Source organism: Lissotriton vulgaris, chromosome 2_1, assembly GCF_964263255.1.
Source record: "Lissotriton vulgaris chromosome 2_1, aLisVul1.2, whole genome shotgun sequence".
Lineage (NCBI taxonomy): Eukaryota > Metazoa > Chordata > Amphibia > Caudata > Salamandridae > Lissotriton > Lissotriton vulgaris.
This window is the reverse complement of record NC_141687.1, coordinates 463,553,120-463,568,968: the sequence shown is the minus strand read 5'-3', so window position 1 is coordinate 463,568,968 and position 15,849 is coordinate 463,553,120. Positions and strand designations below refer to the sequence as shown.

General features: G+C 47.9%; 1 protein-coding gene across 1 annotated transcript in view; it reads right to left on the bottom strand.

Annotated features, from left to right (window-relative positions):
• HIBCH (3-hydroxyisobutyryl-CoA hydrolase) overlaps positions 1 to 15,849 on the bottom strand; it is a 1,142,718-nt gene that overhangs the window by 913,630 nt on the left and 213,239 nt on the right. Inside the window, exon 6 of the mRNA XM_086955371.1 lies at positions 13,920 to 13,972. Coding sequence (XP_086811497.1) covers positions 13,920 to 13,972 — 53 coding nt within the window. The remainder of the gene's footprint in view (positions 1 to 13,919; positions 13,973 to 15,849) is intronic.

Genomic DNA, 15,849 nt, shown 5'->3' with positions numbered 1-15,849 from the left:
AATGAAAGGAGTTGATCCTATTCAGATTTCAGTCAAACAAGGTGCAGAATTTCCCAAAACATCGCAATATAAAATGAGTCCTGAGACCATTGCAGGATTAACACCTGTATTAGAATTTATGATTGAACAAGGCATTTTGAGAGAAATGCTAGGGAGTCCCTGTAATTCACCTATTGTGGGGATTAAAAAACGAGTGGTAAGTACAGAATAGTTCAAGATTTAACCCCTTTGCTGCTGGGATAATTCCCCAGCGGCGCTGGGGGGTGGGAGAGGGGCGCACACAGCGCCATGGTGCTTGTGATGAGCTCGGCTTGTCATGCTGCACAGTGACGCTGTGTTGATGACGAGCTCTGCTCGTCATGCGCATGCAAGGAGTTAAGGAAGATTAATAAGATAGTGATACCCTGTTGCCCGATAGTGCCAAATCCTTGTGATCCGGAGTGGTTTACTGTGATTGACTTATGCCAAGCACTTTTCTCAATACCCTTACATCCGGATAGTCAATATTTGTTTGCGTTCCAGTTCAGAGACCATGTTTTGGCATGGTGCCGAGTTCCTCTAGGGTATACAGAGAGCCCCTCAATTTTATATCAGACTTTAAAGAAGTGCTTAAAGTCATTGGTAATGCCAGAAGACTCAATCTTGGTGCAATATATAGATGATTTGCTTGTTGCATCAAGGACTAGAGAAGCATGTTTGACAGATACTGTTGCTCTACTAAACCATTTGGCAGCAGGTGGGGGTGAGAAGTTGGTCTGGTATATGATGTCCACTATTCTAGTGGGCACCTTGCACCAGTCCAAACGACCCTTATCGATGGCAGGTTGTAAAGTCAACCTTATAGAAAGCTATCCTAGTGGTAGCTGTGGAGAGCAGCCTTCAGGCTAAGAATTAGAGGTGAATTAAACTAGTTGTTTTACCAATTATAATCTCTTGAATGATCAAATGAAAGCACACCACACAAGGTATATATCAAATATATATGTATTTATTCTAAACACAATCCCTCTGGACTCTTTATGAGGTCAGAGGTAAAAGTACAATACAAGGAACTTAATTAGCATACGATAAGTTGCACAGTGTACGTTATGCCCTAGGGGCCTCACAGACCATGTACTAAAATAGTGGTATAAAGAACCACGTAAGAGTTAGAAAGCAGGCCTAGGGTCTGTAGAACCGCTGGCGCTACCTAGAACCACCCAAGGTTAGGATGCAGGAGGCCCACGGGGAACGCGTGCAGTGTCTAAACACAGCCGCTGATCACGATTGACTTTCTATGGAGAACAAACAAGTTACAAATTTAAAGATTAAGAGCACTTCTAGGTGAACTACGATGGAACCCTTTTAGACTAGGACACTTCAAGAGTCAAGACCCACGGGAGCACTGGAGCACTCGTGTTACCTCACCCAGGGAAGCCGAGTGCATAGATGTCTTTTGGTGTTGGGTTTCGTCGTCGATTCCAATGGAGAGCTGCGAAGAAATGCTGCAGGCGACCAGAGGAAAAGTGTCCGGGTGGCTACAAGGGTGGATCGGAGATGTGAAGAACCAGAAAGCAGAGGAGACAGAGTTTGGGTCACTAGCCAGTGACCAGGGTGGCGAGGAGAAGATGCCAGTCGATGTCGGGTGATTTCAGGTGAAAGAGGTGAAGCTTGACTCTTCAGCCACGAGGTCCAGGAGGCATCGACGACTACCAGGAGCTGGATTCGAGCTGTCCCACGAAGGATCTAGTTGACTGCGGTGTCGGAATCCGGATTGTTCCCAACAAGCCTTGGCAACAGCAACCCACGCAAGATGACAAGATTGGCTTTGGTGCAGACCAGCAAGGACTGAGGGACCCATCCTTTGGAGAGGAGTGGGAGCACATCTGGAGCAACCAAGAAAGCTCATAAATCAAAGATGGCCCTTCTTGGGGGCTCGCTAGTCAACGGACTAGGAACCGCGAAGAGGCCTAGAGCGGAAATGCACAAAGCGGGCCACACGGAACACTCGTGGAGTGTACGCCTCTGAGATTTGGTGCAAAAGGTGCTCGGGGCAGGGGCTTCAAATACCCTAATGCACAACTTAGGAATCCTCGGTAAGTAGGTGCAGTTGCAAAGATGCAGGAGTTCCGATCCCACGTCTCTCGTGTCCGCTACAGGTCTCAGCTTTGCTGGGAGCGCAGGTCAGCAAGTCTATGCCCTGGGTCGCAGATTCTTCGGGATCCGGTGGGAGCCTCGAAAATACAGACCGGCAAAGATGCAGTTGGTGCCTGTTTGAACAGGGTGGTCCCTCTTTGACCACAAGGGATATTTCGTCCGTCTTCCAGTCGATATGAAATGTCGAAGGTCCAAGATATATGTTGCAGAGTTTCTTTCAGGGTAATCTAAAGTCCTAGGGACTGGGGCTCTATACTTATAGTAAGTTTAGGGGTTGGACTAACTCTAAGGTTGTCTGTGCACATCCAAAAACACACTCCTTGCCAATAGTTGCTCTCATTATTGTCATTCACTGATGGCCCAAGTTTTTTAATAACCATCATGGATGTTGTCAACCTAAACTTATTGTTCTATTATAAAAAGGTCTGTGCGAACATTGTGTCAACCATCCTTGTTCGAACATCAGTGAATGACAATAATGAGAGCAACTATCGGCAAGGAGTGTGTTTTGGGACGTGCACAGACGTATCAGAGTAAACAGGTCACTCAACTTTGTTCTGTGTATGTTTTCTTTGATTTTTATAGAGCGGTGCTTCTTCTCCCTGAGCCGCAGCCAGGTGACGTGGGGCCTTATCCTCCTGCTAAATAGGTAAGCCGGAGTAGCTACAAATTACATTTGTATAACACTTGACATACTTGATGTTTCCACCTATGAACCCCTTGTATAGATGGTAATTGCTCCATACCGGGATGTCGATTTTTACAGACACCTGGTTTTTGTTTTTACCTTTATTTGATATGTAACCATTCAACCTGAATAATGACAACTATGTATTTATTACAGTGGCCAATCAGCCCATATGCAGAAGGATTTCACTATACACCAAGAATTCCAGGTGAAACAGTTTCTTTTTTTCTTTATCTTTACACTTTTTTGCTATTTTTGTTACACATTGCAGCAACTTATACCGGGACGGTTTCATGGCGCTAGACGGCGGTGAACCAGTAGAGGCAGAGAGGGAAGCTAGACAGCTAGGGATCTGGAGAACAGGAAGGTCTTGAGGTGTTTACGGAATTCCAGATAGGAGGTTGAAGCTCTGAGGGCAAAAGGAAGCGAGTTCCAAAAAGATGGAGCTAGAACCGCAAATCTCGTCCCCCCGGACTTCTGCTTCCTGAAGCGGGGAACTGACAAGAGGGCCTGGTGAGAGGAGCGGAGCTCTCTGGCCGGAAGATAAGATGATATAGCTTCACAAAGGAAAGCGGGGGCAGTCCCTGACCTAGCCTGATAAGTGATGCAGCCCAACTTGAAAAGAGCCCTTTCCTTCACTGGAAGCCAGTGCAGAGACTGCAACAGAGGGGTGGCATGGTGAAATTTAAAGAGACCGTAAATCAGGCGGGCAGCCTGATTTTGTATCAATTGAAGCCGGCGGATCAGGTAGTCTGGGGCGCCATTATAGACCACATTCCCATAGTCAAGGCGCGATAGCACCATGGCCATGAGAATGAGCTGCGGGAGCAGAAAAAAAACGGGAAACCTTGCGAACAGTGCGAAGGGAAAAGAAACAGGAAGACACCACTGAGTGAACCTGCGTGTGAAGAGAAAGCTGGGAATTAATAAAGATGCCCAGGGTTTTGACCTTAGGAACCGGGAGGGGAGGGGGACCAAGTGAGTGGGGCCAGAAGGAAGGGGACCAAAGACTGCAACCACTCCCAGTCAAAACCAGTTCGGTTTTGTCGGGGTTCAGTTTGAGGTGGTTGCAGTTCATCCATACTTTCCTGATCACAGGGGGTTGGGGAATAAAAGGTGGTACAGATCCTGTTTTTCCTGATATACATTATGTGTGTGGTAAGAATGCCTACTATAGGTTACCTGCACGTTGGTATGGGTATTGTTATATGGGATCCCTCTTTCCAAAGGTCTATCATATGGATAAAAGTCATGGAACAAATGAAAAGAAAAGTAGACTAGCTCAAAATGAAAGTGGAATTAGTGCTGTGGAAATTGTGGGTGATATTTTTGGAGCATTGATACATTTAGTTCGAGTAATCTTGAATTCACATACAATTAGAAAATTGTCCACGGTGGTTGATCAATTATCAATAGACACTGCTGGGTTCTTAATGACTGATACAGAAATGGTGACTATGAGATCTATGGTTTTACAAAACCGGCTCGCTCTTGACGTATTAGTGGCAAAAGAGGGCAGAGTCTGTAGCATGTTGAAAATTCAACAGTGTTGCACATATATCCCTGACAAAAGTAAGAACCTAGATGGATATATTACGCATTTATGGGAAGATTTAACTGAACTGAAGGTTGACAGTGCTTGGGAGAAACTTGGTAAGGGTTTCTCTTTAGTGTGTAACTGGTTTTCAGCTATTGGTGATAGACTGCTAGGAAGAATACGAACGCCAATAATTGCTGTTGCTACAGGGATATTAACGCTGGTATTAATATATAAGTGTTGTAAGTGCAAGAAACAAACAATAGAGACTAAACGGAGAGCAAGAAAGAGAAGATATAGGGTTGGAAGACAGAAGAGGAAATTACTAAGAAACAGTAAAAGACATAGATGGGGTTAGGTTGAAACAGAAGAAAACTACGGCTTTCTAGGTAGTATAACCTGATGACTATCAGATATTGGGGTTTTTATGATAGCTTTAGTCGCCATCAAAGGGGGGATTGATGGAGCAGGGGTTTTGCAAAATCAAACCTGCTTGGATCAAACTTCTCATTGTGTGGATTATTAACAAAATTGTGTGAAAATGAAAACTGTAAAATTAAAAACGGGGAGATGAAATTGCGCAAATGCGTTCTGGAAAGAAATCAGTATTTCCAGTACCTTTTCTAGTAGGTTACAAATGCAAAATGATTAACGCAGAAATAACAGGCAAAAGAAAATAACGATAGAAGCCATAAGTTTAGAAGAGACATGATATTTTCCTTTTCACTAACTGTTTGAAAATGTACATAACGTGAAGAGAAATGCAAAGCATTTATAGAAGCATTAATAGTGAAGCTTTGTTGAGACAATAATAATCACATTTGTATTTGTTTTTTCTAGAGCACATTTTACTGTTCTGCAGAGAAGGCCCCAAGAGTCTTTTAGGTTTAATTTGCTTTCTAAAACATGGGCTGCAAAGAAATGTACTTTGTCCTTCGTGAGTTCCTGATGATAGCCAAGGCTGTGTGGAGGAAGTAATGAATGTTATTAATGGAATTTCTTGCCAACTGGAGTATGTGGACATGACTCTGAATATATGTGCTCCTTTATTGATCAATATCGAATTGGCTTGTTGGATTGAAATGGAATTATTTGTTTGAAATGTCAATAAATAAAAATAAATAAAAAAAGCAAGGAGTATGTGGACACTCATGCTGCGAGTTTGATACATTAGCGAGTTGGAGAAATGTGCAAGCAGCAGAAAAGATTATCAGAGTTTCCTCTGCTGAAGTACAATGACGAAGTTCTCTAAAGACAAAGGAACTGTTGAAAGTTAGGTACACTGAAAGTGGAGTGTCCAGAAACCCCCTGGCCTAGAGCAATGGGATTCGAAGATTTTGGGGGTTTTGATATATGGGGGGTTGGATCGTGAATGAATTAGGGTATAATTGCTAGTGTTGGAATTTTTAGTTGGGCAGACTTTGGAGAAAGATTTTGACTTTGCGAGAGGAGAGAGCCATTTTGCTGTTTCCTTACCTAGTTGGCTGGCTGTTGTTCTGCTGATCCTGCCTCTTTGACTTTGCTCCTTATCCCTTCTTGAGAATGCCCCAGCTTACTCTTCTGGCTGGAGGGTAGCTTTCCAGACTATTAGCATTTCATGCTATAATTATTTCTAGGTTCGTATGATATTCTGAATTTGCATAAGTTTTATTTGCAAATGTTTTTTTACTCTTTTGTCTCTTTGCCGATCCACTCTCTCATGACATGGTTTTGGGATGTTATTATGAATTACTATAATGATATTTCTCTTGTGTGGTGTGATCTATGATTCGAGCTGTACTGTACTTGATGGACATTTGCATTTATTTAGATAAAAGCATATTGATAAATAATCAGAGTCAGTCTTTATAAATGTCATTTTGGTTCTATTAAATGAATAATTTCTTTGTTTGGGTCCTCATAGTTACGATTCTTTCAATCTTTTACTAATTCCTGACATCTATCAAATGTCCATCGAATAGAGAGGCCCACATGACTAAAATAAAATTTGGTAACTTGTTTTAAACGCACGCAGTGTGAAAGGGACTGTAAGGTGTTAAAATTGGGTCCAGATGGTAAAATTTGGTAAATCCATTTTCTGCTGCATCTCTCTTGTTTGGGCCAAGAGAGGTCAGCATGTAATTGTTGTTAGTATCATTATCATTATTGACAGCGTTATTAAAATATGCATCCACAATACAATGCCAGAGTGATTGCCTGTAGTCTGCTCAGCGCATCTCAGTTCATGTCGCTGAGACAAACTGCATTGACCACTGCCTAGAGGATACCCGGCAAATAACATATTGGAGCAAATTAAGCTCAAATGACGGCCAAAAAAGTGCCTGAAGTGACAGAAAATCTGAAAAAAAGATTGGCCCTGAAAAGGTTAATAAGCTACAAGACAAAGCAAAACATGCATCGGCTCATCAGGAATATATTACAAATAATATTATAAAACATAAAAAACGTGCTGCTATAACCTCGGGGGCGTGGCCACGGCGGCAACCGAAATGGCCGCTCTGCCGTGAAGCTCCTCCGGGCGGGCGCCCAAACTGGACCTTACGGAATGTAGTCCACATCCCTGCCATCCCTGAAGGCTTCGTTCAGCCGCCTGATGATCCGGGGCAGCATTGGAGACGTTCCTGGGCAGCGGGGACGGCTGTTTATTGCGGCCGCGGCGGAGGGGATCTGAGGCCTCCGGAGCCCGGCGCCATCTTCCCCGCAACACTGGAGAACCGGGTGAGTGCGCTTCGGCGGACGGCGGCCGCGCCGCCTCTCCTTTGATCCCCTGCCTCCGGCGCTTTCGCGCGCTGCTTCCCCCTGGCTGCTCGGCCCGTCTTGCCCCTGGTTCCTGGCTCACGGGTGTGGCTGCTGTTTCGGCCTGCTCGGGGGTGGGGACGGGGACTGGATCTGGGTCCCGGGCCGGGTTAGGGGGGAGTGCTGCGGGCGCGTTCGGGGGTCCGGGGGGGAGGGGGTGCGAGCTTGCTGTTCTGACCGGGGGCGCTCCCTGATGACGTGCGGCAGCCCAGCCGTACTCCTGCACACCGCGCCACCCTCCGTCGCGGCCGCGAGGCTGCTGATGCTGCTGACGCCTGGGATAGGAGGCCTACCACTGCTTCTCGTGGCTCCATTTTGAGCTCCCCGGCTGCCTGCACCCCTGCTGCCTTGACTGCGGCTTGGGCCTTCGATTGCTGTCCTGTCCACGAGGCCGGTCACTGGGGGCCGTCCTGCTTCTGCCAGTGGTCCCCGCTCACCTCCGCTGTCGCAGCGACTGCGGCTGCCTGCATCCTTGCTACCTTGACTGCGGATTGGGCCTTCGATTGCTGTCCTGTCCACGAGGCCGGTCACTGGGGGCCGTTCTGCTTCTGCCATTGATCCCCGCTCACCTCCGCTGTCGCAGAGACTGCGGCTGCCTGCATCCCTGCTACCTTGACTGCGGCTTGGGCCTTCGATTGCTGTCCTGTCCACGAGGCCGGTCACTGGGGGCCGTCCTGCTTCTTCCATTGGTCCCCGCTCACCTCCGCTGACGCAGAGACTGAGGCTGCCTGCACCCCTGCTACCTTGCTGCGGCTTGGGCCTTCGATTGCTGTCCTGTCCACGAGGCCGGTCACTGGGGGCCGTCCTGCTTCTGCCATTGATCCCCGCTCACCTCCGCTGTCGCAGAGACTGCGGCCACGCCACACGTCCCCCACGATGGGGAAGAAGGACCTAGCCCAAAAGACCCTCAATTTCGAAAAGGCTCCCCCTGCTACTGATCCCCCTCCGGGTGCTTCTGCTGGAGCCCAGGCGACACAGCCTGCTGGTGATGCGGCATCCATGATGGCTACTATCATGGGGGAGATGCGGGCTGGCTTCAAAGCCCTGGACACTAGATTTGATAGCTTGGAGCAGAAGCTGTCCGCCATCAATTCCACCGTACAAGCCCACGATAGACGTCTGGACTTGGCGGAGTCTAGAATATCCGACATTGACGACGACTCCTCCAAAACCCGAAAGAGACTCGAGAGGGTGGAGAAACTTCTGAAGGAAGTCGCCATTAAAAACGAGGATTTAGAAGCGCGTGGCAGGCGCAATAACATCAGAATCCTTGGCGTGGCGGAGACGACGGCCACTGGCCGGTTTGACACCTTTGTGGAAAATCTCCTCATCGAACTGTTTGGCAAAGATACGTTCACGGCAGGTTTTGTGGTGGAGAGGGCACATAGGTCCTTGGGACCTAGGCCGCGCTCGGGACAGTTGCCCCGACCCATCATCGCAAGGATTATGAACTTTAGAGACCGTGATGCCGCGCTTCGGGCGGCGCGAGAAATGGGTGAGGTACGATGGCAAGGGAGCAAGCTGTCCTTCTTCCCGGACTATACAGTCATGGTGCAAGAGGCCCGGAGAAAGTACACCAGCGTCAAGGCGGCTCTCCGAAACCTGTGCCTGAAGTACAATATGCTCTACCCTGCCCGACTGAAAGTAGACCTCAATGGCCGGTTTCGCATTTTTGACTCTCCAGCGGAGGTTCAAGACTTCTGTAGTGCTTATAAGTCTGGGACTGGATCGGCCTCCGGCTCTAGGCCCACTTCTCCCCCGCAGTCAGACACGCAGGTCAGCGCCGACCTGTTCACGGACGCTGGACAGGGTTGATTGCTCACTCCACTTTGGCCTTGGATCTTTTCATTGTTGCGGGAGTGACTAATGTTCCTTCATACTTCTCCGTTATGACATTCTCCATGTTCAGTTGGACCGTCCGCCCGGGGGCTAGCGTTGCCTACCCCCCTAGCGCGGGCTAATATGTTTCGTTGCGTATTCTGGGGGTTTCTAGCTTGTGTAATGCTACCATTTACGCCAATGTTTCCTACATTGCACTTGCTGTTTTGCCTTTCAGATTTGCAAATGGGGGGGTTCTGCCTCTCACGGGGTGTTGGGAGGCTGGGTGGCGGGGGGGGTGGGGTTGTTTGTTTTTTTGTGTTGTTTTCTTATACTTCATATTGATCGCGAGACACATGTCACTGGTTTGTTCACGGGTCGCTTCTTGCCCACGATTTTCGACTTAACTTCATGGCCCGAGTAGGATTGCAGACTGGCCCTTCTATTCTTAAGTTGATGACCTGGAATGTCCGGGGCCTGAACTCTACCCGGAAACGGAAACAGGTTTTACAGTATGCAGCAAGACATAATGTTGATATTTTAATACTGCAGGAAACACACATGGTTCATTCAGACACACCCTCCTTTGCACGGAGCTGGGGCGCAAACAGAGTGTTTTCATGCTTCAGTAGGTATGCTCGGGGGGTGGCGGTCTTGATTCACAAACGCTTACCCTTTGTCCTGACTGACAGTAAGGTGGACGGGGAGGGGCGATATGTGATTTTACATGGGCTGCTGTTTGGGTACAAGGTTTCCATTGTGGGGGTGTATGGCCCTAATGTCGATTCCCCAGCCTGCCTTGCGGACCTACACATGTCTCTAATACACGCAGATATTGATCTTCTGGCATTGGGGGGCGACTTTAACTTGTTGATGAACCCCGACAGGGACAGCACGTCCCCCTCCCCTGACCGCAAACCCCTATCCCGCGCTGCGATGGCGGATCTATGTTCCCACTTTACACTGCAGGACATTGAGGCTACCCGTCACTCCACCTCCCCGTCCTTCACGCACCATTCTGGCTTCCACAACACGAGCACCAGGATTGACTACTGGCTTTTGTCCCCTGGCTTGGCGGGTTGGGTTACTGATTTACATACGCTGCCACGCACCATATCTGACCATTCTCCGGTGGTTCTGGCTCTTGCGATCCCCAGGTTGGGTGGTTATGAGAGGCAGTGGAGATTCCCTGGGCGCGCACTGACGGACCCAGTTTTCACAGAGGAGATCCGCTCTGCGATTGAGGACTATTTTGACCTCAACACCGGCTCCGTGACTGCGTGGGCCACACTATGGGAGGGATTCAAAGCAACAATCAGGGGGGTTTGCATCACCAAGCATGTAGGGGCGCTGCGTGAAATACGGTCCACCCTGTCCCGCATTGAGACTGACCTATCGGCCATTGAATCTCGGATCCTGACTGACCCCTCCCCAGCCAACGACGCTAAACGCATCGAGCTCCTGTTAGAGTTCAGAGACACGGCGGACAGGGAACTAAAATACGTCGGCAAGTACCATTCGGCCCGACAATACGGCGAGGGGGACAGACCGGGGCGGCTATTGGCGCAATTGCTGCGCCCCCCCCGGCAGGCAGCGTACATCACACAGATTGTGGCTGCAGATGGCACATCTCACTTCACCACTCTTGACATTTGTAACACTTTCTTGTCTTACTACAAGCAGCTCTACAAGTCCGCCCTAACGGTGGAAACTCGCGATCCAGGTCCATACATCAACGAGATAGCCATGGTGTTCTTAGAAAAGTACATGCAAGACTTCCTGGCGCACCCTATTACTCCCGAACTGATCGTAGAGGCAATAGACTCGCTGAAGGGTTCCTCGGCGCCAGGCCTGGACGGTTTCACTGCAGATTTTTATCAAACATACAAAGAGGAGTTGGTCCCTATCCTGGTCGAGATGTACGCGGAGGCCCTGGAGTCCGGTATTCTCCCCCCTACGCTCCGTGAGGCGGTTATTGTCTTGCTACCCAAACCTGGCCGAGACCCAACGGTCTGCGGTTCCTATCGCCCGCTATCACTCCTAAACCTAGACTATAAAATCCTTGCCAAGGCGCTCGCTTTGCGACTCGCGCTGCTAGTGAATTCTATCATTTCACCGGTTCAATCCGGCTTCGTGCCCCAAAGGTCGACTTCCCTGAATCTACGCACAGTCTTCTCGGTCCTACATAGAATTGACCCGACCGTCCCAGCGGCGGCGGTCTTTCTGGACACCGAAAAGGCGTTCGACACCTTGGAGTGGCCCTTTTTTCTAGATGTGATGCGTAGGATGGGCATGCCGGCTATGTTTGTGGCGACTGTTGAACTGCTGTACACGGCTCCCACGGCGCGTCTTCGCCTCAATGGAACTATTACCGACAGATTCACTCTGTCTAGAGGAACACGTCAGGGATGCCCCTTATCCCCCTTGCTTTTTATTTTGGCTATGGATCCTCTGGTCCGTCACTTTCAGGAGAAACACTTGCACAGGGGACTCCAGTTCCGCACGGGGCCTCTGCTCGTTTCGCTCTACGCGGATGACATGGTTCTGTATATCCGCACCCCAGAAACCAACCTACAGCCTCTGCTGTCGGAGATTGTACGTTTTGGTGATTACTCTGGCCTCAGGGTTAATTGGCACAAATCGCAACTGTTCCCCCTTACCCTTGCCACTTCGAGGTGGCCTTGCGTCTTCCCATTGGAATGGTGCGAGGACTCCGTTAAATACCTAGGAATTCACATCCACATGGACACTGTGGCTATCATTCGCATGAACTACGGACGCGCCCTCGATTTCTTGGAAGATAACACGGATAGGTGGCTCCGCCTTCCCTTGTCAATGGCTGGTCGCATTGCCATAGTGCAAATGGTGGTACTGCCCCGGTTCTTATATTTATTCAACAACATTCCCATCCCTCTCACGCGGGTTTTTTTCACGCAACTACGCACGGCCCTGTTGAGATTGGTTTGGGGTGGGAAGCGCCCACGTCTGGCCTGGAGCGCGCTGACGCTGCCATATGAAAGGGGGGGCTTTGGGGTCCCGGACTTCTACCTCTACTACCTGGTTGCCCAGTGCTCGTATGCCCATTCCTGGTTCCATCCGGACGCCAGGATTCAACACTTGAAACCTGAGGCGGACGCTGCACTCCCTATATCCCTGGACAACGTGCTCCCTAAGGGCCTTCCTCGCGATCCGCATGACATACTTCCTCTTACCACTACGGCTTGGGCCTGGGACAAACTTAGACGCTTACTGCGTGTTGACACTCTGTACTCACAGGTCCTCCCACTGCCCAACCCTCATTGGCTCCCCATAACTGGCGAAACATTGATCTGTCGTACACTAGCTAAATACCAATTGGCTACGATCGGTGACCTGTTCCCCGACGGCCACGCGCTTTCCGTTTCCGAGGACCCTCGCTTCTCGGAGCGCACTTTCATGGACACCTTTGTGCTGGCTAGACTCAAGGCATTGTTGCGTGCCACGTTCCACACCTTCCCGTTGCCACCGGACGTCACTCTCGCACTCACTTCCATTATCCAGAACACTTCAGGGGCCCACGTGGTATCCAAACTTTACAAATTATGTTTATCCTCACTCCCTTCGTCGGATGAGACGGTTCGTGCCGCTTGGGAAAAGGATCTGGGCACCCAGATCTCTGACGATCAATGGGACGCATGTTGCGCCACGACAAGAGAGGTGTCGATGAATAACAGACACAAACTCATTCATTTTAAATTCCTTCGCCGACTGTACCACACCCCGGCGATGGCCCACAGAATCGACCCTGCGCGCCCCCACACCTGTCCCAAGTGCAACGCCCCACAGGCGGACTTCGCCCATCTCTCCTGGACATGCCCCAAGCTCCACGCCTTTTGGGTTGCTATACATGATACACTGGGTACGATTATAGGCATTCCACTGGCCGTTTTACCTGAGATTGCCCTGATGGGTTACATGTCCAACTTTCCCCGAAAGATACGCAAATTGGCATCGATCTGCTTCCTTCTGGCCAAGAGAGAGGTTGCACTGCATTGGTGCTCGAGACGGGCTCCCACAGTTGCCGCTTGGCTGCGGAGTGTGGCTTATTGCAATGTCAATAGTGTGGAATATTCTGGCCAACTCCCGGCAACCTCCCGCCCCACCGACATCTGGGACCCGTATCGCCAATACATTGCAGGGAGGGCGAGAGAAGCCACAGCTCAGTCCCTACACCCCAATTTACCTACTGGGGTGGGCTAGGCCTCAGGTACCCCACGCGGCACTCCATTAGCTAGAGCTTCTGCCACGACACGCCGCTCTCCTGCTGCATGGGGATGGACCGTCCCGTTTGCTCGCTGCTTTACCCTACTCTTGGTCCCTCAGGTACTGTTGGCGATCTATGGCCTTCTGTTTTTACTCCTGTTCCTCCCGGGTGGGGTGTTTAGATGTCTGCTGTTATAGAAGTGTGGTTATAGTCTGCGATGCCTCCTATTGTGATACGGAACGGACTGATGTGCTGGTCTCGCAAGCTGTTACTTCTGAATGATGCAATTTTCTTTCCTTTTTTGAGTTTTTTGGACTATTGTTTATGCTTGCTTTGAATTTCAGTTGCTTATCAGAAAATTCTACTAGTGTGACATTGGTTATGCTCCATGATGCGACCTAACTGTTTATTTCCTAGCGTCACTTTGTTACCGGAACTGATTGAACTCTGCCTACTTGACGCTCTGTTCAAAATCTGTAAGCTGTATTACTGTGGTTTGCGTCAATTTGCTTTAATAAAATGTTTAAATAAAAAAACGTGCTGCTTTGAATTTAAGAATATGGCGCTCCTTTTAGAATTAAAGTATTTTAATCTGTAATATCGACATAAAACATTACTGTAGAAAAAGACTTGAAAACAACATACTTCAAAGAAATGTACCATGAAAAATATCATCACATTAGAAGATGAATTTAACTTACCCCTCCCATCGTGATCCCATCAATAAGAGCAACATACGGTTTTCTGCAAGTTCCTGCCACAAAAGTAACCTCCGTAAGTCATATGTTTTTTACTTATTTTATTTAGCAATTTGAGCAAAGCCATTAACCGCTAATTATAACAGAGGAGAAATTCCTTCACTTTCTTTTCTCCATGAATCTCCCAATTTTATAATTTCATCAAACTTCTTTAACTCCTGTAACAGAGCTAGTCTTGCACAACTCTTCTCCCTACTCTGCACTTGCCTTTCACAGTATGATATTTCGCTAAATGTTATTTTTTAGAAGGAACTACCTTTCTTGCTCCTAAAAGCTTGACCTAAGCTTGCACATTCTATATCTCTTGTGCCTCAATATGACTTCCTTGTGTTGGCTTGTGTGAGCTCTCCAGGGTCAGAGATCGGCAATTAAAATGCAGCACAATACTTACTTATCTCTCTAATCCAAAGCCAGAAGTTCGATTCTGGTTACCGTTTTGAAAGTCACAGCATGCAGTGTGACAATGGGGTTTGGAGGTGCCCTGAAGCCTAATTTGAATGAATGAATGTGCGAATGACCTGACACATTAAATCAATTTGGACTTTTGATCCAATTGGGAGGTCTCACCCTCGAAAGGTTTGTTGTAAAGATGTTGAGCATATAAAAAGTTTGAAGCGCAATAGTGCCATTCAAGTACATATGAGAGAGACGTATTTCTTTTTGCAAATGAGATAAGGTAGACTCCCTGGACCCCAAAATTCACACTCAGCCCTCAACAGGTATGACAGAAGTTAACAAGAATTACTGGTTCCTATGTATAGAGCAAGTAGGCAACACATTGTTGCTCTCAAGCAAAAGACCTGCTTCACTTTCCATTGAAAGGGATAAGCTTCAAACTTTGGTCAAAAGGTCAAAAAGGCTAATAAGCAGACCAGCCTTGAAATATAATGTAGGTAAAAAACATTAGGTGGGTGCAGTGAAAGGGAAAGTAAGTAGCCTAAGGTTGGTTTCAGGAAGATCAGAAGCACTTTAAGGGGGATACATCAGGAAAAGTTGTTTATAAGTCCAACGTGACTCAGATGTAGTTAAAAGTGTACAAGGATATGAAGGATGTACCTTTACCATTTCCAATTTTGCAAAAATAAGGATCAAAAGTGTTCAAGGACTAGGAGCGAATATAAGTGCTAGGAAGGCAAAGTAGGTGAAGGAAAAGGGGTTTCAAAATGATCAAGAGTAAAAATCTTGCAGGATCTGTGTGTCTAAGGTTAGGGGTCAATGAATGCATCATAGCAATTCTTTTTTTAAACTGTTAAAGGCTACAGATCACAATATTCAATCACAATAAAATAGTAAATAAGGTTGAGTACTGCAAGCCTAATAAGAAGGGTTCTATTAAGTGATAAAAAATATTTAGTATTAAGGGCAGAAAAATGCAATTTATATTAGTGGACATGTCATCGGCCGAACAGGTGACCGCACACAGTAATTTCTTCTTAGGCGAGAGCCCATGGTAGTACAGAACTGGGAGGTCTCAGGAATAAAGAAGCCAAAGTTGCCAAACTCACAGGGGCAAGCTCACCTACGGGGAGGGGCCCAGAGGGTACTCGAATCATCCTGAATAAATCCAGCAAAACAGCCATAAGGTCTTGGACCATGAAGGGTCCCCAACGGAGCTTCATATTTTTTATTGTCAGGATTTTCTCCATTGGTGAGACCCCAAACAGTTAATTTACGTTATGAAGATTTGTGGGAGCACTATCAAGTGTGACGTTATCCTGGTGCTGAGCAGGTGTGAGTCTAGCCCCACCTAGGGCCTAATGGGACTACTCAAAAAGCCAGATCTTCAGATTCTTACGAAATTTAAGAAGTGAAGAGGAGATTCTTATATGTACTGGCAGGTCATTCCACGCTTTAAGAGTGATGTAGAAGAAAG